The sequence below is a fragment of the Rattus norvegicus genome, chromosome 7 (genome assembly GCF_036323735.1).
Source record: "Rattus norvegicus strain BN/NHsdMcwi chromosome 7, GRCr8, whole genome shotgun sequence".
In the NCBI taxonomy this organism is placed as follows: domain Eukaryota; kingdom Metazoa; phylum Chordata; class Mammalia; order Rodentia; family Muridae; genus Rattus; species Rattus norvegicus.
In genome coordinates, this window is record NC_086025.1 from 13,276,630 (window position 1) to 13,303,482 (window position 26,853).

Here is a 26,853-nt window from a genome sequence, read left to right on the forward strand (position 1 = left end):
ACAGTTGTCCTGCTCCTGCATCCCTAGTTCTGGGACTGGAGGTATAAAGCATCACATCCAGCCATTCTTTGCTTTTCAACTGACATCAAAACAAACAAACATACCAAGTCAGACCTTGGCAAGTCATCTTTCTTAGCCTAGGAGAAATAGACAAATCTATTTACATAGACGACTTACAATCTTGATCTCATGCGAATTAAGACAAAAAGTTGAGGTTTCCTGGCATAAGCTGAGTGATGGCCAGAAATAGCACCACTTGTGTTAGATATTATTTTTCTATCATAGTCATAAGGAACCTGAACTGCACATATGAAATAGAGGCATTCTTTGTATAAGAGTTATGAGAAAACTAATTTGTTGATAATTCAGTTAGTAACATAAGGTAGTGAGAAAACTAAATATTTATGTGATGCAAATGAAAGATCGGTTCTTTTAAACAGTCTTTAATCTTTTTTTACAGTCCAGATTTTATTCTCCGTCCTTGTCCACCCTCTGACTGTTCCACATCCCACACCTCCCCTGCATCCCTCGTCTTCATGAGGATGTTCCCCCCACCCCTGAAAGATCAGTTTTTAAACACATCCTCAACATGTTGAGCCTTGACTTTAATCCCCATTGCTGCCAATAGAGCAACAACAACAACAACAAAAACAAATATTAAACTAAGGGTTAATAAAGTAAATTTGTAGATATGATTTTCTCAGAGGCAAACTGTACTTCATTTGTCTCCAGAATGATAGCACAAACTTACTACACAAAGGTAGCAGCAGTTCGTGGAGTTCTGTATTATTGTGGAGTTCTGTATTATTGTGAATGGTATCTTGGATAAAAATGAGGGGCTAGTTGCACAGATTTGTTTACAACTAGGTATTCTACTGCATTTATTTACATGTCGATATTTGTACCAGTATCCTACACTTTTGCTACTGTCTCTGTGGAATAACTCAAAATCTGATATGGTGATAGCACCAACATTGTCTGTCTGTCTGTCAACCTATCAGAATTGCTTTGGTTATCTATTGTCCTTTGTGCTTCCGTATGCATTTTTGAGTATTTTCCCCCTATGAACAATACCTTTAGTATTTTGAACTGATTGTATGGTGCCCCCGCCTGCAAGGTAGTCAGCGGAGGTTGGGGACCACCTAGGAGAGAATGGGGGACAAGAGACACGAAGAAGGACACCAAGACAAGAGTGTGATCAAGGTGACAATTTTATTTTTTTTCCCCAAGGCTGAATTTATACCATAGCAGGGGTAACAGAGGGAGGGGGGAAGTGGGAAGCATCTATGCAAGTCAAGGACACAGAGCTCTTGTGATCAGCTGATGTCAGCAGGGTGTTGGTTTCTCAGAAAGGTCACAGGTGTGTCATATCACTGGGTATCCTGACCACCAGATTTGTATTAGTCTTCTGCAGCTGGCAGGGATTTTCCGTGAACCTAGTCATACTTAACTTTAACTATACTATTAACATCAATATTGGAGGGTTTTAAGGGTATCGCTCCCAACAGTATGGAATATGTTCATTACTTCTCTTCTTACATTAATTCTGCTAATCCATAACTATGGTGATTCTTTCCATCTTGTACTGTTGTCTTTAATTATTTTTAGCTATGGTTTTATGCTTCTAAGAGTGGTGCTTGTCAGATATTTCTGGTGGAGTTTTTAGAATTTCTGTGTTGTTGATCAAATTTTTGCAAATAAGGATATTTTCACTTCTTCCTGTTTAAAGATCTATTTATTTTTATTTATATGAGGACACTGTAGCTGTTTCAGACACACCAGAAAAGGGCATCAGATCCCATTACAGATGGTTGTGAGCCACCATGTGGTTGCTGGGAATTAACTCAGGACCTCTGGAAGAGCAGTCCTTAATCCTTAGCAATCTCTCCAATCTCCTGCTTATAGTCATTTTGATTTCTTTCTCTTTATAATTACTCCACCTAAGTTATCGCACACTAAATTGAACTAGCAATGAAAGAAATTGTGCATCCTTGTCTTATTCTTGAATTTAGTTGAACTTCTTGGGGTTATCGCCCATGCACTATAATGCTCACTAAAGGTTTTTTATATAGTACCATCCAGAGCAGTAGACTGTCCTGTAATTTTTTTCTTAAGTCTTCATCCAGTTTCAAATCAAAGTAATACTGGGTTTATAAATAGGATTCGTATTATCCTACCACTTATGTTTTATGGGATAGTTTGAATAGCATAGAATTCTCATAGGATTCAGAAGGAATGAGGGTCTTCTATGCCTACCCTTCCTTGCAGGTTTTTATATTACAGTTTCAATGTTGATTGTTATAGATGTGTTTAAGTTGTTTCATCTGTCAGTTAAATTTGATGAGTCCCATGTATCTAGAAATTAATAGATTCTTTTAAGAGTTTCCAATTCATTGGAATATAAGGTTATAAGGTATTTCTTAGTGATTTTCTGAATTTTGTTGGTGTCTGTTCTACTTTTCACCTATAGAGAATTTAAGTGTTCTTTCTTTTTTCTTAGTTTGGCTAAGAGTTTGTTGAACTTTGTTGTCTTGGCAACAACAATGCTGTTGTTCCAAGACTTGGTGCCTAACTTGTTTGTTCTCCTTTTTTTTTAGAGTGTTTTTTTCTCTCTCCCTCTCTCCTTTCTCATCTACCATGCCTGTTGTTTGAACTGTAACTAGCTATATATAGGGTTTTTGAGATTTCATCTAATTCATTCTGTTAATCCTACTGATGGAGAGTAAAGACCATTACTCAAATGAAATGAACTAAGCAAGCTCTACTTTTCTGTGCACCAGAATAACTCTTCAAAGCAGGGATTGAGAGGGCAGTGTGGATGAACATTTTAGGCCTCCTCATATAGGAGCAAAAGGTGCAGACTGGGACTTCCAGAGGAAATTGGGAATGTAAGGACCTGACAAGGGAATCATGGAAGCAGGCAGCAGATAGGGTTATTTGACAGGTCATCTTGGCAGAATATCTCAAGATTCTTGGGAAGAACATCTTATCAGGGCAGAGTTCAGGCTACAGTTAGATGACATTATGTGGAACATGTCACACTCCAGGAATGGGTTAAAGCTCAGCCACCTGGAGTTTTGCAGTAAATAGAAAGGAACTTATTCTGACCTTGTAACAAGATGGTTTCTAATCTTAAGATGGCGTCAGGTTGGTCCTGGTAAATGATTTTTGGAATCATTTACTTTGGATGTGATACTTTGCAAAGTGACCATCCTGTGTCATATAGTCATGTTTCTTTTGTTTATTCATTGGGGATCCCACAGCTCAGTTTATTTGTGGGTTAAATATTTTCTCCATACCTGTTATATTCTTGTAGTATTCAAAGGGAGCGAGTCTGTAGAAAGTGGTACTTTATTTTCTTCCTCAGTGGACAGTGTAGGTCAGTAGCTAAATACTGATTCCACATTCTCAGGTCTCCAGTTGTGATCCTCAGCACCACTCCAAGAGAAAAATATTAGTTGCAAATATGACACAACAGCTAACTATAATAGCTAAAAAAAATGATTTCTTTAACTTTTAACATCAGGGGTCAGTTAAGTAGGCTAATATATGCTAGATAAGAGTTGTTACATTTAGAAATAGATTGGGAATTGGTGAGGAAAGAACATGGATTAATGTTAGATCAACTCAAAGCTTAAGGCTTTAAAAGTGGACGTGAAGAGTATAAGGCCTAGTGGTGCAGACCTTTAATCCCAGTGTTCAGGAAACAGGCAAGGAGATCTTTGTGACATGTAGGCCCACCTGCTCTCATATGTTCCAGAAAAGGTAGCGATACATAATGAGAGACGGTTTGAATAATGATGATGGCGACCGTGATGATGGATGATGATGATGATGATGATGATGATGATGATGATGATGGTGGTGGTGGTGACAATGATGATGATGGCCATGATGAGTAGATGGAATGGACAAGGAACCTAGAATGTTCAATTAAAGATTTTTATGGCTGTTGAAAGTTTTGTTTAAAGTTAAAGATGGGTTAAATGTATATGGAGGCAGATAAAACAGGAGGGAAAGTATTTGGGTTTTGTGTAGAAATTCTAGAGTCCACTGTAAAGTGGTTGCCGATCATGCAACACCTAGTTCAGTAACAAATCTACAGCAGGACTATTCAGAGGTATTTGTGCAAGAGTAAAGACTTAAGTTTTTTAGAGTCAGTGTTTTTTCTTTGGTGGAGTAGATTTTTATTTCTTTCCCTCCTGGTGCCACCATAGGAACAATGCTGAAAAGAGTAGTGACTGTGAAGTTTGACCCAATAAATCTACGTTTGTGAGTATGTAGTGTCTCAGGCCACAGGAAAAAGCAGGATCTCTTACCAATGGGACTAGAACATAGGGGTGAAGGCTCCATACTGATACCAGCTTTACCTCTCTACATTCAATGAGCTGTGCAGATGTTATCCTCAGCAATGGGGTCCTCCTGCAAGTTTTCAGAGAGTGACATTCTGTCCTAATATCTGCCTGGGTTACTTAGGTGTCTTTACGGACCAGTGCACCCTGCAACTTAACTGAATGCAGCCCAGTCCCACAATAGCCGTGCCTGGCTACGAAAGGTAGCCTGTTCAGGCTCTGTATCCTCAATTATTAGGAATCCTCACCCTCAGATTCCTAGAAGTTTTCACTACATTAGGTTTCCACACCCTACCCATGGTCCCCAGTCCCAGTTGTCTCTCCCCATACTCTTTCCCACCCCACCACCTAATCCTTCCTGCTCCTATTCCTGTCCTTTCCCAATTCACCCACAATATTCTATTGCCCCTTCCCTGGAAGGTCCATGTGCCCTACCTTCTACCAGAACCCTTTAACCTTTAACCATTCTGGGTTCATAAACTATAGCTTGATTATTTACTTAACATTAATATCCACTTACAAGTCAATACATACCACCATTGTGTTTATGGGACTGGGTTACCTAGATCAGGATGATTTTTAAAATTATTTACCACCTTATCAACAGCTTCCCATCCTTTCCCTTCTCTCCTCCCATTCCCTCCCTCTCACCTCCCCACCTCTGTTCACCCAGCTTCCCTTTCTCCCCAGAAAAGGTGTGGTCTTCCATGAATATCAACGGGCCTTGTCATATCAAGTTGTAGTAAGATCAGACTCATCTCCTATTGAGGCAGCCCAGTTAGAGGATGAGGTTCCGAAGGCAGGCAATGAACTCAGACAACCCCTGCTCCTGCTATTAGGAGTCCTACAGAAAGACCAAGCTGCACAACTGTTAGCATATATGCAGAGGGCCTAGGTCTGTCCCAGGCATGGTCTTTTGGTTGGTAGTTCAGTCTCTTGAGCCGTTATGGGGGCAGAGACACAGTGAAGATGATGATCTGCAGGATCCTCAGGCTTGGGTGGGTGGGAGATGCAGATGTTCTTATGGAGCAGAGCAAATGGGGACCCTGAGAATTCCAGCTGGAGTTAAGAAAGAGCCAGAAACTGAATTTCGTTCTTTTTTTTTTTTAAGATTTATTTATTTTATGTATACACTGTTGCTGTCTTCAGACACAACAGAAAAGGGCATCAAATCCCATGACAGATAATTGTGAGCCACCATGTGGTTGCTGGGAATTGAACTCAGGCCCTCTGGAAGAGCAGTCAGTGCTCTTAACCTCTGAGCCATCTCTCCTACAATGTTGCATGGTATTTCAGATTAACTTCCCCAGACAAAAGTTATAATTGTCAGGGACATCCTATTTTGGCAAAAGGTATACGATACAAAAAATTGGTATAGTTAATTAATGAAGGTAGTTGAGAATCTTAATGATCAAAAGAATACCAAAGTCTGGCTGCCCTTGCTGATAGCTCAAAAGCAACACCCACGAGCAAACTTGAGCCGTGGGACCGCAGGTAAGACCAACTTTTCTGCTCCAAGTGATCTGACTGGTGGTCTCAGGACACACAGAGGCAAAATTCCTCTAGGACCGGACACTTCCAGTTTTAGCTGGATTCCCAACCTCGCTGATCCCCGCCCCGCATCCCACTGCTCCCAAACCCCATTGGAGAGAGAACTCACCGCCTGGACAGGTGGGCACTCCTGAGACTGCAGAGCGGAAGAGACCACCAACACTGCCCATCCCTGCCCACATCCCTGGCCCAAAAGGAAACTGTATACGGCCTCTAGGAACCTGTAGATAGGGGCGCTGGAGTAGCAGGTCCCCTGCGCCACAGACACCGCCGGAACCTGAAGGGACCGGATCAACAGTTCTCTGCACCCAAATCCCATGTGAGGGAGAGCTAAACCTTCAGAGAGGCAAACATGCCTGGGAAGCCAGAAGAGACTACACTCTGCCCACATTTCTGACTCCAGAGGAAATCACGAAACGCCATCTGGGACCCTGGTGCATGGGGGCTCCTGGAAAGGGCGGCGCAGGTCCTCCTGGTTGCTGCCCTGACGGAGAGCTCATAAGCAACACCCCACAAGCAAACTTGAGCCTCGGGACCACAGGTAAGACCAAATTTTCTGCTCCAAGTGACCTGCCTGGTGAACTCAGGACACAGGCCCACAGGAACAACTGAAAACCTGTACACAGGAAAAAAATACACGCCCGAAAGCAGAACACTCTTTTCCCATAACTGGCTGAAAGAAAACAGGAAAACAGGTCTACAGCACTCCTGATACACAGGCTTATAGGACAGTCTAGCCACTGCCAGAAATAGCAGAACAAAGTAACACCAGAGATAATCTGATGGCGAGAGGCAAGCACAGGAACCCAAGCAACAGAAACCAAGACTACATGACATCATCGGAACCAAATTCTCCCACCAAAGCAAAGACTGAATATCCAAACACACCAGAAAAGCAAGATCTAGATTTAAAATCATATTTGATCATGATGCTGGAGGACTTCAAGAAAGACATGAAGAACTCCCTTAGAGAAACGCAGGAAAACATAAATAAACAAGTAGAAGCCTATAGAGAGGAATCACAAAAATCCCTGAAAGAATTCCAGGAAAACACAATCAAACAGTTGAAGGAATTAAAAATGGGAATAGAAGCAATGAAGAAAGAACACAGGGAAACAACCTTGGATATAGAAAACCAAAGGAAGAGACAAGGACATAAATACAAGCATTACCAAAAGAATACAAGAGATAGAAGAGAGAATCTCAGGAGCAGAAGATTCCATAGAAATCATCGACACAACTGTCAAAGATAATGTAAAATGGAAAAAGCTACTGGTCCAAAACATACAGTAAATCCAGGACTCAATGAGAATATCAAACCTAAGGATAATAGGTATAGAAGAGAGTGAAGACTCCTAGCTCAAAGGACCAGTAAATATCTTCAACAAAATCATAGGAGAAAACTTCCCTAACCTAAAGAAAGAGATACTCATAAACATACAAGAAGCCTACAGAATTCCAAATAGATTGGACCAGGAAAGAAACTCCTCCCTTCACATAATAGTCAAAATACCAACTGCAGAAAATAAAGAGACAATATTAAAAGCAGTAAGGGAAAAAGGTCAAGTAACATATAAAGGCAGACCTATCAGAATCACACCAGATTTCTCACCAGAGACTATGAAAGCCAGAAGATCCTGCACAGATGTCATACAGACCTTAAGAGAACACAAATGCCAGCCCAGGTTACTGTATCCTGCAAAACTCTCAATTAACATAGATGGAGAAACCAAGATATTCCATGACAAAACCAAATTTACACAATATCTTTCTACAAATCCAGTGCTACAAAGGATAATAAATGGTAAAGCCCAACATAAGGAGGCAAGCTACCCCCTAGAAAAAGCAAGAAACTCATCATCTTGGCAACAAACAAAGAGAAGAAAAGCACACAAAAATAACCTCACCTCCAAATATGAATATAACAGGAAGCAGTAATCACTATTCATTAATATCTCTCAGCATCAATGGTCTCAACTTCCTAATAAAAAGACATAGATTAACAAACTGGATACGCAATGAGGACCCTGCCTTCTGCTGCCTACAGGAAACACATCTCAGAGACAAAGACAGACACTACCTCAGAGTGAACGGATGGAAAACAAATTTCTAAGCAAATGGTCAGAAGAAGCAAGCTGGAGTAGCCATTCTAATATTGAATAAAATCAATTTTCAACTAAAAGTCAGTAAAAAAGATAAGAAAGACACTTCATATTCATCAAAGGAAAAATCCACCAAGATGAACTCTCAATCCTAAATATCTATGTTCCAAATACAAGGGCAACTACATATGTAAAAGAAACCTTACTAAAACTCAAAACCCACATTGCACCTCACACAATAATAGTAGATTTCAACACCCCACTCTCATCAATGGACAGGACATGGAAACAGATATTAAACAGAGACGTAGACAGACTAAGAGAAGTCATGAACCAAATGGACTTAGCAGATATTTATAGAACATTCTATCCTAAAGCAAAAGGATATACACTCTTCTCATCACCTCATGGTACTTTCTCCAAAATTGACCATATAATTGGTCAAAAAACAGGACTCAACAGATATAGAAAGATAGAAATAATCCCATGCGTCCTATCAGATGACCACGGCCTAAAGCTAGTCTTCAATAATAATAAGGGAAGAACGCCCACATATACATGGAAGTTGAACAATGCTCTACTCAACGGTTACCTGGTCAAGGAAGAAATAAAGAAAGAAATTAAAGACTTCTTAGAATTTAATGAAGAATAAGGTACAACATACCCAAACTTATGGGACACAATGAAAGCTGTGCTGAGAGGAAAACTCATAGCTCTGAGTGCCTGCAGAAAGAAACAGGAGAGAGCATGTGTCAGCAGCTTGACAGCACACCTAAAAGCTCTAGAACAAAAAGAAGCAAATACACCGAGGAGGAGTAGAAGGCAGGAAATAATCAAACTCAGAGCTGAAATAAACCAAGTAAAAACGAAAAGGACCATAGAAAGAATCAACAGAACCAAAAGTTGGTTCTTTGAGAAAATCAACAAGAGAAATAAACCCTTAGCCAGACTAATGAGAGGACGCAGAGAGTATGTCCAAATTAACAAAATCAGAAATGAAAAGGGAGACATAACTACAGAATCAGAGGAAATTCAAAAAATTTTCAGATCCTACTACAAAAGCCTATATTCAAGAAAACTTGAAAATCTGTAGGAAATGGACAATTTCCTAGAGAGATACCAGGTACCGAAATTAAATCAGGAACAGATAAACCATTTAAACAACCCCATAACTCCTAAGGAAATAGTAGCAGTCATTAAAGGTCTGCCAACCAAAAAGAGCCGAGGTCCAGACGGGTTTAGTGCAGAATTCTATCAGACCTTCATAGAAGACCTCATACCAATACTATCTAAACTATTCCACAAAATTGAAACAGATGGAGCACTATCAAATTCCTTCTATGAAGCCAGAAATACTCTAATACCTAAACCACACAAGGACCCACAAAGAAAGAGAACTTCAGACCAATTTGCCTTATGAATATCGACGGAAAAATACTCAATAAAATTCTGGCAAACCGAATCTAAGGGCACATCAAAACAATCATCCACCATGATCAAGTAGGCTTCATCCCAGGCATGCAGGGATGGTTTAATATACGGAAAACCATCAACGTGATCCATTATATAAACAAACTGAAAGAACAAAACCACACGATCATTTTTTAGATGCTGAGAACACATTTGACAAAATTCAACAGCCCTTCATGATAAAAGTCTTGAAAAGAATAGGAATTCAAGGCCCATACCTAAACATAGTAAAAGCCATATACAGCAAACCCGTTGCTAACATTAAACTAAATGTAGAGAAACATGAAGCAATCCCACTAAAATCAGGGACTAGACAAGGCTGCCCACTCTCTCCCTACTTATTCAATATAGTTCTTGAAGTTCTAGCCAGAGCAATCAGACAACAAAAGGAGATCAAGGGGATACAGATTAGAAAAGAAGAAGTCAAAATATCACTATTTGCAGATGATACGATAGTATATTTATGTGATCCCAAAAGTTCCACCAGAGAACTACTAAAGCTGATAAAGAACTTCAGCAATGTGGCTGGGTATAAAATTAATTCAAATAAATCAGTAGCCTTCCTCTACTCAAAAGAGAAACAAGCTGAGAAAGAAATTAGGGAAACCACACCCTTCATAATAGTCCCAAATAATATAAAGTACCTCGGTGTGACTTTAACCAAGCAAGTACAAGATCTGTACAAAAAGAACTTCAAGCCTCTGAAGAAAGAAATTGAAGAAGACCTCAGAAGATGGAAAGATCTCCCATGCTCATGGATTGGCAGGATTAAAATAGTAAAAATGGCCATTTTACCAAAAGCAATCTACAGATTCAATGCAATCCCCATCAAAATACCAATCCAATTCTTCAAAGAGTTAGACAGAACAATTTGCAAATTCATCTGGAATAACAAAAAACCCAGGATAGCTAAAGCTATCCTCAACAATACAAGAACTTGAGGGGGAATCACTATCACTGAACTCAAGTAGTATTACAGAGCAATAGTGATAAAAACTGCATGGTATTGGTACAGAGACAGACAGATAGACCAGTGGAATATAATTGAAGACCCAGAAATGAACCCACACAGCTATGGTCACTTGATTTTTGACAAAGGAGCCAAAACCATCTAATGGAAGAAAGATAGCATTTTCAGCAAATGGTGCTGGTTCAACTGGAGGTCAACATGTAGAAGAATACAGATCGATCCATGCTTATCACCCTGTACAAAGCTTAAGTCCAAGTGGAGCAAGGACCTCCACATCAAACTAGATACACTCAAACTAATAGAAGAAAAAGTGGGGAAGCATCTCGAACACATGGGCACTGGAGAAAATTTCCTGAACAAAACACCAATGGCTTATGCTCTAAGGTCAAGAATCCACAAACGGGATCTCATAAAACTTCAAAGCTTTTGTAAGGCAAAGGACACTGTGGTTAGGATAAAATGGCCACCAACAGATTGGGAAAAGATCTTTACCAATCCTACAACAGATAGAGGGCCTATATTCAAAATATACAAAGAACTCAAGAAGTTAGACCGCAGGGAGACAAATAACCCTATTAAAAAATGGGGTTCAGAACTAAACAAATAATTCACAGCTGAGGAATGCCGAATGGCTGAGAAACACCTAAAGAAATGTTCAACATCTTTAGTCATAAGGGAAATGCAAATCAGAACAACCCTGAGATTTCACCTCAATCCAGTGAGAATGGCTAAGATCAAAAACTCAGGTGACAACAAATGCTGGTGAGGATGTGGAGAAAGAGGAACACTCCCCCATTGTTGGTGGGATTGCAGACTGGTACAAACATCCTGGTAATCAGTCTGGAGGTTCCTCAGAAAATTGGACATTGAACTACCTGAGGACCCAGCTATACCTCTCTTGGGCATATACCCAAAAGATGCCCCAACATATCAAAAATATACGTGGTCTACTATGTTCATAGCAGCCTTATTTATAATAGCCAGAAGCTGGAAAGAACCCAGATGCCCTTCAACAGAGGAATGGATATAGAAAATGTGGCACATCTACACAATGGATCAGCTATCAAAAAAAAAATGACTTTATGAAATTCATTGGCCAATGGAGGGAACTGGAAAATATCCTGAGTGAGGTAACCCAATCACAGGAAAACACACATGGTATGCACTCATTGGTAGGTGGCTATTAGCCTTAATGTTTGAATTACCCTAGATGCACAGAACACATGAAACTCAAGTTGGATGATCAAAATGCGAATGCTTCACTCCTTCTTTAAAAGGGGAACAAGAATACCCTTGGCAGGGAATAGGAGGCAAAGATTAAAACAGACGCAGAAGGAACACCCATTCAGAGCCTGCCCCACATGTGGCCCATACATATACAACCACCCAATGAGACAAGATGGAGGAAGGAAGTGCAGGCTGACAGGAACCGGATGTAGATCTCTCCTGAGAGACACAGCTAGAATACAGCAAATACAGAGGCGAATGCCAGCAGCAAACCACTGAACTGAGAACGTGACCCCCGTTGAAGGAATCAGAGAAAGGACTGGAAGAGCTTGAAGGGGCTCAAGACCCCATATGAACAACAATGCCAAGCAACCAGAGCTTCCAGGGACTAAGCCACTACCCAAAGACTATACATGGACTGACCCTGGACTCTAACCTCATAGGTAGCAATGAATAGCCTAGTAAGAGCACCAGTGGAAGGGGAAGCCCTTGGTCCTGCTAAGATTGAACCCCCAGTGAATGTGATTATTGGGGGGAGGGTGGTAATGGGGGGAGGATTGGGAGGGGAACACCCATATAGAAGAGGAGGGTGAGGGGTTAGGGGGATGTTGGCCCGAAACCAGGAAAGGGAATGACAATCAAATTGTAAATAAGAAATACTCAAGTTAATAAAGAAAAAATGGAAAAAATAAAAACAAAAACAATACAAAAAAAAAAAAGAATACCAAAGTCTGTTTTCCTGTCTGCAGGTATCATATCCATATATTTCTATTTCAGCATATGTTTTGAAGAAGGAATAGTATAATTTTAAAAAGATTTTTGAAATTACACTTAAGTAGAAAGAAGTATCATTAACCTTATCTAGTCTCACCTCCCACTGCCGTTACATGATGGTCAAATCCTACTGCAACCCATCATGAGAATGGGAAGAGTAAAATGTCTAATAACTAACATGTAAGGGATTAACAAATTAGTTATCAAGTTTATAATTCTTCATTGTCTACACTGCATGAAGAGTACAACCTTTGGCTTTCCTATGGGAAGAGTATTTTGTGTACTCAATCTACATACTGAGAACCAGATCTCAAATGACCAGACAAGTCCCAGGGACATGTCTCAGAGGAGGAGATTCATGAGAATCGTATCATAGGAAAATTTTAATTTTTTATTATTTTATATTTATTAATTTCTATTTTTTTCTTTGAAAAATTCATATATGTATATAATGTATCTTGATCATATCTGTCCCTCACAGTTGGAGAATTCCCCAACTGACTCCCTCTGGATGCTCCAGCACATCTCTATACTTCATGCCATCCTTCGTATTTATTCTTAACTGAGTATAACTAGTAGGTACATGGCTGTGGTGTCATCTACTGGGGCTTCGGGTTCTGATCAGTAGACACTCTCCTAAAGAAAATGACTCCTTTCCCCTAATCCATCAACTTCCAACAGCTCTTCAACCATAGGGAGCTCCTTCCCAAACTATGATGGAATTTATAGCTGGTTTGATTTTGCATTTGTATAAGTAACAACTATTTTGAGTTCATGTATACAACAACCATGCCATGCCCCAAGGACAACATTTTGCAGCTTCCCCTGCCCATGCCTTCTGATGTTCTTGAGCAGTGTAAAACAGAATGAAACAAAGCAAAACTAGGGGACTATTTATTTGACTTAGCCAATAAGATGTTATTGGTACAAAATATTAGTAATAAGGGCTCAGTACCATCCAATTGCTACAATTACATGCAAAGTGTTTCTGCTCGTAATCATATTAACCCACGGAGGAGTCAATGTCTCTAAAAGAATGCAACCAAAGGAATGTATACAGCACATTAAGAGATTTATTAGATTGACTTATACAGTGAGGGCATAGAAAGTACAACAGTGCTATGTACAGGCTGGAGAGACTGCTAAAAAAGTACACAAAACAAGAGATAGATGATACAAAAGCAGTCTGAACCTAAGGCTTGGAGCCTCTTGAAGAGTTGACAGAAGTAAAGGATGAAGATGGACTCTATTGTTTTCAGATACTGGCAGGAAAAAAAAATGCAAGTTTAAAAAAAAAATCTCAAAGTTTGTTCACTTCAGCAATCCTGCCCATAGTATGATGCTTGTATACAGGCCGGGAATCCCCAAGGTCATTTCACTGATCTATGTCCACTGCTTCTAGATATTTTCTCAGTGCCTCATTGTGAAATGGAGTTGACATAAATGGTGACCTTCAATCTAACCACTCAGTCAGGATTAATCAATAAACCAAGAGAGAACAATAGATGGGCAATACATAGCATTGGGATCTGAGTTTGCAAAATTTAATTTTGTTAGGCAGACTCAAGCCCTCATGATTACTGATTTTGAAAGCAAATTGTGTGTTCACATGTGGGCAACTATACACACCACTGTGAGGGGGGAGGTCCAAGAACAACTGCTTGGAGTCAGGTCTCTTCTTCATCTTTTCAAAACAGGGTTTCTCCGTGTAGACCTGGCTGTCCTGGACTCCCTTTGTAGAGCAGGCTGGCCTCAAACTTAAGAGATCTGCTTGCCTCTGCCTTCTAAGTACTGGGATTAAAGGTATGTGCCACTACCACACATCTCAGGCCACTTTATTTACTCTGAATCCTGGGGATAGAGTTCGAGTTTGTGTAGTATTTTAACCCACTGAACCATCTCACTGGCCCACGAACGTTTTTGCAATTGGTCTGGTGACTGAATTGCATTAATATGCTCTTATATTTAACACCTTTGCAATGAATACAATATGCATCCCAGTCTTTTATTTTACGTTTGTTTTTCAATCTTAAAGGCAAGTGACTTTGTCTTTCCTTTGTACTTATTTCTGTCTCAGATTTTTTTTTTTAAAGAAAGATTTATCATTTGGGTATATTCCCAGGAGTGGTATAGCTGGGTCCTCAGGTAGTACTATGTCCAATTTCCTGAGGAACTACCAGACTGATTCCCAGAGTGGTGCACCAGTTTGTAATCCTACCAACAATGGAAAAGTGTTCCTCTTTCTCCATATACTCACCAGCACCTGCTGTCACTTGAATTTTTGATCTTAGCTATTCTGACTGGTGTGAGGTGGAATCTCAAGAGTTGTTTTAATTTGCATTTCCCTGATGACTAAGGATGTTGAACATTTCTTTAGGTGTTTCTTGGCCATTCAATATTCCTCAGTTGAGAATTCTGTTTAGTTCTGTAACCCATTTTTAAAAGGGTTATTTGATTCTCTGGTGTCTTGAGTTCTTTGTCTATATCGGAATTTAGTCCTCTATCAGATGTAGGATTGGTAAAGATCTTTTCCCAATCTGCTGGTTGCCATTTTGTCCTATTGACAGTGTCCTTTGCCTTATAGAAGCTTTGCAATTTTATGGGGTCCTATTTGTCAACTCTTGATTTTAGAGCATAAGCCATTGGTGTTCTGTTCAGGTAATTTCCCCCTGTGCCCATGTATTCGAGGCTCTTGCCCACTTTCTCTTCTATTAGTTTCAGTGTATCTGGTTTTAAGTGGAGGTCCAAGCCCCACTTGGACTTGGGAGGAGTTAGAGAAAGGACTGATGAAGCTGAAGGGGTTTGCAACCCCATAGGAAGAAAATAGTATCAACCAACCAGAGCCCCCAGAGCTCCCAGGGACTAAACCACCATCCCAAGAGAACCTATGGCTCTATCGGCATATGTAGCAGAGGATGGCATCAGTAGGAGGAAAGGCCCTTGGTCCTGTGAAGGCTGGATGCCCCAGTACAGGGGAATGTCAGGGAGGAGAGGAGGGAGGGAGGGAGCAATCTCATAGAAGCAGGGGACAGGGTGTGGGATAGCGGGTTTCTGAAGGGAAAATTGGGAAATGGGATAAGATTTAATATGTCAATATATTTCTTTATGTAACTCAGAGCCTCTTACCTAAACTGGTGGGTTGATTTTGGGTTTTGTTTTTTACATTTGTCTTGAAGATATTGACTGTTTCTTCCATTTGATAAGGACCAGAGCTAAATTAAAAAAAAAAAAGACTTATTTTCATGTGCGTTTGTGAGGGTATATGCAATTATCTGTGAGTTCCCACAGAATCTAGAAGAGGGCATTTGATCTGCTGGAGTTGGACTGATAGGCTATTGTCAGTCACTCAACTTGGGCACTGGGAGCTGAGTTTAGCAAATGTTCCTTACAGCTAAGCCATCTCTCCTATCCCAGGACTCAATTATATCAAATGTGCACATGTGCACGCACACAGAAGCCAAAAGACAACTTAGGTGCTGTCCACATTTTGTTGTTGTGACAATCTTTCACTGGCTCAAAACTCATAAAACAGGCTAGGATGGCTGTTCAGAGTCCCATGGTCTGTCTCCACCTCCCCTAGAACTGGGTTCTAATTTTATCTTTTTAACTTGAGTTCTATGGTAAAAACCAGGTCTCCCTACAATTATTTTACTCAGTCCCTAATACTTGTTGCATTTTCTCCTATAACTCCTTTAAAACGCGTTTTTCACAATAATACTTCAATTGTGGTTGTCATGAGAAAATTAATAGAAGTTTGTTCTTGGTCCTGGTGGTAAGGGTGATACTGTGAAAAGGTCATGTTTCCAGCTTCCAGAGCTGGATAAATGCCTTACCAGCTGCAGAAGTGACACTGCACCCACTTGCTATCAAATGCCCTACCATATGCTGTTGCCCTATGAATCCACGGCTTCTGATCATGTATACTATATAGAAAAGTCTTTGCAATCTTTTCTGTCAAATGTGTTTGTGCATCTTAGTTCTGTTCTCGTGTATATCAGTGGCTTATGTTGCCATATTTAAAACTAGTGCTGCTTATAGCTAATTTTGCTTGATGGCATTCTCCCACCCAACTGCAGCTAACTTGTGTCCACCTAAAATGTCTTAACTGAAAAAAATTAGGGCTGATTGGATGGCTCAGCAAGTGAAGGATTTCTCCTTAAAAAAAAAATAAAATAAAATTATCCATTTCTTTTTAGAGATAGTAGATCAAGCTTTGAAAGGGAGGCCAGAGAGATGGTTCAGTGAGTGAAGGCTCCTACTTCGAAACCTGAACTTGACCCCAAGGACCACAATAAGAGCACTGGTAGCACTTCCAGAAGACACAAAAGATGCAGACACACAGCTCAGCAGTGGTGGTGCATGCCTTTCATCCCAGCACTAGGGAGGCAGAGGCAGACAGATCTCTCTGAGTTCCAGACCAGCCTGGTCTACAGTGAGTTCTAGGACAACCTGGGCTATACAGAGAAACCCTGTCTCAACCAAACTAAAACCAAAAACATCAAGAAAAACAAACCTTGCTAGAAAAATCCCAAAGCAAAGTTAAAAACATAAAAATTTAAAAAAAAATGTTAAGGACAACACTACGAGATGTCAGACTTCTCGTGTTTATGGACTGGCAGAATTGGTGTTGTGAAAATTTAAGCCTATCAGCAATCTACAGATTCCATGCAATTGATATAAAAATTACAAGTTCTTCACGGAAATTTAAGAAATCTGAAAGCTATATGAAATCAAGAGAAGCGTAGAAAATTAAAGGCACTGAGCAAATAGCACACTGCAAGAAATGCAGACATGCACATCAATGGGACAGAACAGATGGAAATCCATGTGGTGGCAGAAACCTATTCCACAAACCAGTACTCCTTTACTAGGTATCTATGCTTAGAAGATAGAAACTCTTATCTTGCTTTAAAAAATTAATAAGTTCTGAAACTCCAAAACAGTTACAGGAAACAGAAGGACAACAGTTCAAAGTAGGTACATGCAAATACATTAAAAAAAAAAAATCCAGGGGCTGGAGAGATGGCTCAGCGGTTAAGAGCACCTGACTACTCTTCCAGAGGTCCTGAGTTCAATTCCCAGCAACCACATGGTGGCTCACAACCATCTGTAAAGAGATCCGATGCCTTCTTCTGGTGTGTCTGAAGACAGTTACAGTGTACTTATATATAATAAATGAATAAATCTTAAAAAAAAGTATGTTAAAAAAAGTCCAGAATAGAGACTCTATTTAGACTCCTAACCTTGGTGCTGGAGGGGGCCAGGGGAGTCTAGCCTGTCCCACTTTGGTCTAGACAGATGACAATATTTTGCATTTGATCCACTAATTCAGCCCAGAACTATTCCCCAGATGAGCAAATCTTTTACAACCTGGAAAATGCAGCAAGTAACATGTTTCTTTTCTGTTAAATCTTGCAGATACATATGCAAACAACCCCTACTTGGGATAATTTCATTAAAAAGTTGCAGTACATGAAAAGGACCAATTTTCTAAAAAGCCTACAGAAGCAAATCTTTGTTGATAGAGGATTGGTATGTATTGCCAAGAGAGGGTTAATATGTATGCAAACAATTACATTCACATGTTAAACAACAATAACAACAAAAACTAAATACGAGGCTGGAGAATCAGGTCAAGGGTTAGGAGCACTTGCAGAGGACTCAGGTTCAATTCTTAGTACATATGGTTAACCACCTGCAAGTTCCAGAGCCTCCCATGCCTCTTTCTGTGGGCTGTTGCATGCATGTAGTGCATATAAACTAACTCCCTCCACACCACCACCACCACCACCACACACACACACACACACACACCAAGAATTCAAAGAACCCCAAAAGAGTCTGATAAGATGAATATGATTCTAAGCAAAGAGCTCCAAATACTCAGTAAATATATGAAAGTTATTTATTTCCTCCTCATAGCAACTCTCAAAAACTAGAATTACTTTCTATTGTGGTATTCAACATTTACAGACATATTGTTTTATGGAATTCTATTACCCGGATTATTGTACATAAAATACTTTTCCAAAGGCCTAGACAACAGAGACCAACAGAAATGAAAGGATGAGATGAGGTACACAGCTGTCTTTTAAAAATGTCTGTGTTATTTTAAATAACAAAACCAGAATTTACTTGATGAAACGAAGTACAATACTCGGAGTAAATCCTATTTACAAAGTTTCATTTCATTACAACCCTTACTTTGATCCTTGCTTTCTGCTCTTATTTTGGGAGTGGTGGTTATCAAAGCCAAGGTGAAAAAGCGTTTGATAAGCGCTCTAAAACTGTTTTGCTTTTGTACCTGTTGTTTTTTTTTGAGACAAGGAGTAGCTATGGCATTTTCTCTGCCACCACCACCTGGCCTACATTTATTTTTTTTGTTTTTTTGATACAGGGTTTCTCTGAAACAGTTTGACTGTCCTGAAACCCTGTAGACCAGGCTGGCCTTGAACTCAGAGATCCTCCCTCCTCTGCCTCCTAAGTGCTGAGACTGAAAGCATGTGCCCTCACCGCCCACAAAAACTGAATTCCAACTAGCTTTATTCCCATCTCATAAGTATCTGTTTGATGTTTGCATACGACTTTACTTTTTTTCCCCACCAAAGTATCAACACCAGACTTTGCAATAGCAAGTTTTCCCCTAACAGTGTAGAGCACAAAGAATACCTCTATATTGTATGCTAATTCTGAAAGTTCCTAATCTACCATGCTGACAAGTGAAAGTAGTCTAATACACTTCCTGAGAATCATAAATTTGTTTCAAACAATGGTACTGTCTCTGTCCATCACTAGGAATGTACTAGAAACCTCATATATACATATACCTTGCTTTACAATAATAAAGGACATTAGCAGATTTAAAAAATCTGACTGGAGTCATGTATTTTCATTGGCATAACTGACTTACCTGCCTTATGATATAAACAAACTTTTACAATAACATGACAACAGGAAAGCAAAAGAGCAAAGTGAAGGACATATCCTATGCTCGCAGCGATGATAAATTCTATTTTCTAGTATCACAATCAGGAGTAGCACTAGTGATGCACTGTGGACATATGTCTACATATACACAAAGTAGCAAGCACTACATAGCCCACGACACCCAAATGGTCTAATACAAAATACATGATTTGATGTTTTTAACGAACTTTACACTAATGAAGGCAATATAACACTGTAGGCTAAGAGTTAGTGTTCCCCAGTTTGAATGCATTAAATATACATCTTATTCATGTTTTCTGCATTTACCAGGATTTATCACGATGCAATCTTACGGTATCTAAGAAAAGCACTGGTATTAATGGAAAACAGAGTTCAGTATATTTTAATGAAATACTGAGTTGACATCAAACAAAACAGGGAAAAACAAGCCCACACAATTGGGTCTGAATGTCCAAAAAAGTGACACTTGCAAAAGTAAGTAATTCCCCTCAATAACTAGGAGAGATTAAAAACAGTGACACCTTCGAGATCTGTCTGAAAATGTAAACATAATCTGAATCATGAAAACACCACCACCTTTTAAAACTGAGATTCACTTGTACTGATGAATTTCTACTTCCTTTGAATCACAATCTTCTGTGTGAGACTAATTATAAAAGACAGAACTATATTCAATCACAAAGTATTTTTAACAGAAACATCACACTACATTAAAATGTAATCAACTCATTTAAAACAAGCACCAGGCAGGTTAGAAATTGCATCTAATGAAGAATAACATCAAGATTAATCTTACTAGAAAAGATTGGTAGGATTCATTACATTGTGTTGGACTAAATGGTATGGTCTGACTCAGTTTTGACCAGAAAACTACTTGTACCAATATGGTAGTTTTAGTGAGCAATGACAAACTTGCAGTAACAGTTGAGCAACATAAAGTAAAAATTACACGTTATACATTGGTTTCAAAGTCTTCCAACATGACAATGGGTTTTAACTTATAAAGATAATTCAATTTTAAACATTTTTTTAAAAGAGAATTATTTCTTTATTTTACACTTATGAGTACACCGTCACTGTCTTCAGACACACCAGAAGAGGGCATCAGCTCTCTTTACAGATGGTTGTGAGCCAGCATATGGTTGCTGGGAATTGAACTCAGGACCTGTGGAAGAGCAGTCTGCACTCTTAACCACTGAGCCATCTCTCCAGACCCTTTAAACAACATTTAATATGAAAGGGTAACTGAAGGTCTCTTCTGAGTTAATGGGAAAGTGAACATTCTTTGATCTACTCACTAGAAAACAGTTAAAGAATGTAAAAGGAGAAGAATGCATAAAAATCAGCCAGGCATAGTGGCACACACTTTTCTAATCTCAGCGCTTAGGAGGCAGACAGGCAGGCAGATCTCTGCAATTCAAGGCCAGTCTGGTCTCCATAGTTGAGTTCCTGGAGAGACTGTATCTCAAAAAACAAAAGAAAATAACAGGACAAAAATCATTTTTGGGACTGATAACAAGGCTCAGTGAGTAAAGGTGCTTGCTAAGGGGAAGTCTGGCAGGAAAGAAACTCTTGAATGTTCTCCATACCTGTGCTGTGGCACGTGCACGCACATGCGTGTATACACACACACACACACACACACACACACACACACACACACACACAGATACAGTCCTACAAATTAAATAAAACACCAAAAACTTGTTGGAAGAAAGTATACATTAAAACTACAAAATATAAAATCTATGTAAGAATGTTACTTTGAGAAAATCCAAGTATGCACATAAATGTAAGGAAACTGCAATGTAGCTCTACAGCAAACATGATTACTCGAAATGTACCTAAAAATTAAATATACTGGATGATTACAAATACATTTGAATTTAACAAATCCAATACAGCCTTCTAACAAAAGAAACTGCATTGCTTTAAAAAAAACAGCAGCCATTAAATTGAAATTCAATTAATTTACCGAACAGACGTTTATGAACAAAATTCAAGTAGTTTCTTTATACAGTTGCTACTGTTGTGCCCTGCAGCGTCCTGGGGTTTCGAGCTGTGGGCTCAAGTTCTCGTCCTGCCCCAGTTTTCCCGCCATCGAAGAAATGAGGCAGGTGAAATAACGCCAAAGTTACTTTACCTGCCAGACCATACTTAAAATCTAAAGTTATTTTTGAGTATATTCGTAAGACGGAACAGAAGAGTCAGCTCTAGTTTTTACTGTACTTCAGTAACAGTCCCTTCACATTTCCTGCTTATACTATTGAACTACATGGAAATGTAATGACTCATTTAAAACACAACTTTCTTTTATTTTGTACAGTGGACAATTTTATTTGAGTAGAAATGGTACTTCTTAAATTTCTCAAGCAGTACTCAGACCCTCCATGTAGCATAAGGTTTACTGAATGTTGTAATTCTCTAAACTTCCCTTGCCCTAGTGTTGGAATAAAAGGCAAGCACCGACAAACTTGCTACGACAGGTTTTATCCTATGTATATTTGCATATGTGAGTAAAAATGACACAGTTGCTCATATTCTCTTGATTTCCCCACAGCCTTCCTTCCTTGCAGCAACAGCAAGCTGGATACAAAGACTCTCAAATGATCTACATTGGTAAAAGTTCTATCCATTGGATTTCTTTTCACTGTGAGTTCTTTCATGTTGGTGAAGATATGTAGAACATGTGAAGGCTTTCCCACACTGCTTACATACATATGGTTTCTCTCCAGTGTGGTTTCTTTCATGTATTTGAAGGGATTTTGAAAAAGTGAATGCATGCCCACATTGCACACACACATAGGGTTTCTCTCCAGTGTGAATTCTCTCATGATTGTAACAAGCCCTATGTTGGATGAAGGCTTTCCCACACTGCTTACATGAATAAGGTTTCTCTCCAGTGTGAATTCTTTCATGCTTGTGAAGGTATGTGGAACATGTAAATGCTTTCCCACACTGCTTACAAACATAGGGTTTCTCTCCAGTGTGAATTCTCTCATGAATGTAACAGGCGCTGGAATAGGTGAAGGCTTTCCCACAATGCTTACAGGAGTAAGGTTTCTCTCCAGTGTGAATTCGTTCATGGATCAGAAGCTGAGAGGAACGAATGAAGGCTTTTCCACACTGCTTACAAACATAGTGCTTCTCTCCAGTATGTGTTCTCTCATGATTGTTACGGGTTGTGGGATCACTAAAGGCTTTTCCACAGTGCTTACATAAATAAGGTTTCTCTCCAGTATGAATTCTTTCATGTTTGCGAAGGTATGAAGAACGTCCGAATACTTTCCCACACTGCTTACACGCATAAAGTTTTTCTCGGGTGTGACTTCTTTCATGTTGGAGAAGGTGGTAAGAATGAATACATGCTTTCCCACATTGTTTACATACATAAGGTCTGTCTCCAGTGTGAGTTCGTTCATGGTTATAACAGGCTCTTGGATGAATGAAAGCTTTCCCACAATATTTACATGCAAATGTCTTCTCTCTAGTATGAATTTTATAATGTTTGATAAGGTGACTGGAATTAACAAAGGCTTCACCACACTGCTTACACACAAATGGTTTATCTCCACTTTGGATTCTTTCATATGACTGAACATAACTGCATGTCATGAGAGCTGTTTCAAGTTGCTTGTATTCACGGAGATTATCTCCATTATGTGTTGTCTCATAACCTTGATAAGAAGTGAGACTCCCGCAGGGGTCATTAAATTGTTCATTTCCATAGGGTTTCTCTCTGGAAGGCTTCTCATGGGTAAGAAAGGACTCAGAATATACGAAATCTTTCCAACATTTCTTATGCTGAACAGGTTTTTCTGTACATTTCTGACGCTCATCTGATTTCTCTACAGTTAGAACTCTGGGGTGCACATCTGACTGTGAAAGATCAATGACACCATTTTCACATGCAATGTTTTCATATACTACAATTCCCGGAGGCATGTACTTATGAACAGCATGCTCTTGAATGTGCTGGTGGGTTTCTTTATACTGAATACCACGTTCAAATTCATAGAATCCTTCAACCACGTGAGTGCTGGAAAAAAAAGAAAAAAGAATACTACTATAGTCTTATGGCTAGCCCAGAGAAGTGTTGGAGGCTGGGTATTGTGTCCCACTTCTTATTGCAATATTTAGAAGGTAAAGGCAGGGAACTGCAGGTTTGAAGTTAACTTGAGCCACATAGGAAGACCTCATACTAAGGGGAAAAAGAGTGTTGTCTTTACTGCCACAACAGTTTATAAACTTGAAAGGACTGAACACCTAGCCACAGGCCCTGAGAACATCATACGATCTTAGTTTCTCTAATATCATTGCTGTCTTCTAAAGGAATCCATGTACATTTACAAAAAGAATGGTGAAAACACTGCAGATACACAGTGGTTTATTTGCTCATTTTACACTGTGTTCTTTACTTATCCTTATTTCATGGCTGGCTCATATTTGGCAAACATGGTCTTCTCCAAAGTTACCAAAATTGAATGTTCATTATGCAAAATGGGGAGGGTCAGGCTTTATGGGATTAACATACCTGAATATTTTTCATGGATTTTATTTAAGGTGGGTTACAATATATCCCATACACACATATTTTATATTCAAAGTCTAAAGGTAACTTGGTAAGAGTACAGTAAATAATTTTGTACTCAAAGGAAAGTTTCTGTATAATGAGAGAACTGGAAAATATTTCATACACCTTAAAGTTGCAAGACATTGTGTAACATTCCATTACAGAGCTGAGATTCCCCCAATTCTGAATGGTCAAGTTCAATGCAGTTCACATCTAGATATAAACTTGGATTATTTACTCGAGTCTCAGATTTTCTATTACTTTCAAGTATTTAATTTTGATTATACATTACCTCAGATTTCTCCTAATATTTTGGTAATCTTCAATATTTTCTTCCTCGGTTTTCCCTGAAAGGTAAACCCAAGGAAAGAATTATTCAACTTTACATTAAAAATCATTACATTTTAGCCCCCCCTCCACTACCCTACGGTATAATGTAACAAGGCATACAGTATTCACCAACATCTTTCAGTATTTCAAATTATGCAAGTAAACAGATGAACAAGAGTTATTTTTCTGAACAAACAAAGAAAAGTTATCATGCTGTACTTTTTACCTATGGAGATCAGGTTGCTAAAGGTTTCCTTCATCACATCTCTGTAGAGCTCTTTTTGATAAGAATCCAACAAAGCCCACTCTCCTAAGGTGAAGTTCACAGCCACATCCTCAAAGGTCACTGGTTCCTAAAATAATCCACACACATTTACAAGACTCATGGTAGAAAAACACTGGGAACATAGCGTGACTTGATTCCTTCACTTCATGATTTGTTCTTCATATATTCTCTATACATCATGGTTGGCATTGCATTTTAGTATTTATAAATAGTAAACTACACATTTACTATTCATTCTAACTCTCACACTGCCACATAGTTCTGATGCTAACTGCATCTTTATTAATTTGGAATCCATCAGAGTAGACACCAGCTCTAGGGAGCCTGTATAGTTAGTAGAAATGTCTATTTGTCAATAACAGTTAATAATGAAGCCTGAGGACACTCATTGGAAGAGAAACAACCAGTTTAATGGTAAAGGGGAATCACTGTCATGCAATACATTATAACAACAATATAGTATTTTAAATACTCCTAGTATCTTTCCAACTTTTTGCCTATTTCTGACAGACTAAGAGATTTTCTCTGATCAAAGACACACTGAAATCTGAACTCTTATCAAGACTGAGAATGTGCCAGGCACAGTGGTGCTTGCCTTTAATCTCATACTCAAGAGGCAGGGGTGGATCTCTGTGAATTCAAGGTCAGCCTTATCTACATAGCAAATTCTAGGACCTGAAGAGCTATATAGTAAAACCTTGTCCCTCCCCTCAAAAGACTGTGAATGTCAGTCCTAAAAACATTTTTATCAGCTCTACCTCCACCCACTCCAAGGCTCAGGGAACATCACAAAGAGGTGGAAAGAATTTAAGAGCCAGGGGGTGGACAGGAATGCTATAAAATGCTGACTTCTGAACATGAGATGGATAGCACTTGTGAATTCACAACAGCTATAGTTACCTGCACAAGATCAAGCCAGCCAAAATTCTGGCATTAGGAAATTCTCTCCAAGTTCCCACCTTTATTAAGAAGCTGGTGGCAGTGGCTAGCTGCTGGAGAATGGAGAAGCACTCTTCTTTTAGAGTGTAGCCACTGGCAGTTTCCTATGCTCCAGTGGATGGTACTATACCAACGTACATATGGGCAGTACTAATTGAGCTTAATGGCTTATAAGGAAGGAAAAAGATATGAAGTTGGGAGAGGAGCATGTTAGGAAGGACATTCAGGAAGTTTGAGGCAGAAAATGGAAGGCCGATATGATCATTATTTTATTATGCATAAAACTCTCATAAAATAAAAAAGTATATAAACACAGATAACATGAAATATCTGCTGCCAAAGTGTGTTACACCAAGGCTAGACAGGAAAGCTTGCTGCCAAGCTTGGCGGCCTGAATTGCATCACTTGACTAATAAAGGTCAAAGAAGAGAACTAACTTCTGAAGGTTCCTCCTGAGGCCCACTTTCTGTGCTCCAGTAGATGGTAGCATAGCCCTGCATTTTATGGGACCAACCCATTGTAGGCATTACTACTTCTGGGCAAGTGGTCCTAGGTTGGATAATAATTCACCCTATGAGGCCAATACCATAATCGGAAAAGTACAAGTAATACAAGGTCATAATAGAGGAGAAAACTCTTTGAATAGAGTTTAAAATCCTTCCCATATAATAGATTATATATGAGTATGCATGTGTCATATATATGTATGTGTGTGTGAGTGTGTATGTGTGTGTGCAGCCAGCAAATAATCAAACCAAACCAAATCAAAACCAAACTCTATTATTTAGGTCAATAAACACACTTATAATTTCACTAAAGGCATCTTCAAGAAGGGTATACTAGGTTCTAAAAGAACTCTATGGGTCAGAATCAGTTTTCAGACCAACTTTCATTTAATTCTAAAGAAGATTAATCATGGGTAATTTCCTATGCTGTATATGAATATTATAATTTTTATTGACGAATGTCAATAGACAATGATACAAGAAGAACAATGAGCATCTCTGCTGGGCTAAAGGTTCTCTGACCCAATCATGCACACTGGTTGTGCATACTCACAAACATATACACACTCATACCTGTGTGCAAGTGCACGCACAAACAGTAAGTATGAGAAAAATATTTTAAAATGCAGAGTACAAAGTCACATACAGGGACAAATGCCTCATAAGGTAAATGTGTATACCTGCCTAGAGGACTGGTCTATAGTTACTAGGTCATACTTGGTCGTTGCTAAGGGACTAAATTACAAAACAAACAAACAAACAAACAAAAAACCAAAACCGCCCAAAAAACCCCAACCCCCCCCTCCAAAATAAAAGAACAACCAA

The 26,853-nt window shown here is 39.2% G+C and overlaps 1 protein-coding gene across 2 annotated transcripts in view; it reads right to left on the reverse strand.

Moving 5' to 3' along the window:
- Window positions 1-18,337: 18,337 nt before the first annotated feature.
- The window catches only part of Zfp81 (zinc finger protein 81), a 32,670-nt gene continuing 24,154 nt past the window's right edge, over window positions 18,338-26,853 (reverse strand). For both annotated transcript variants that reach the window (XM_039080057.2, XM_063264495.1), the window contains exons 2-4: window positions 24,524-24,650; window positions 24,260-24,314; window positions 18,338-23,433 (exon numbers count right to left, since the gene is read on the reverse strand). In XM_039080057.2, the coding sequence (XP_038935985.1) occupies window positions 22,023-23,433; window positions 24,260-24,314; window positions 24,524-24,650 (1,593 nt within the window). In that variant the 3' untranslated portion in view covers window positions 18,338-22,022. The remainder of the gene's footprint in view (window positions 23,434-24,259; window positions 24,315-24,523; window positions 24,651-26,853) is intronic.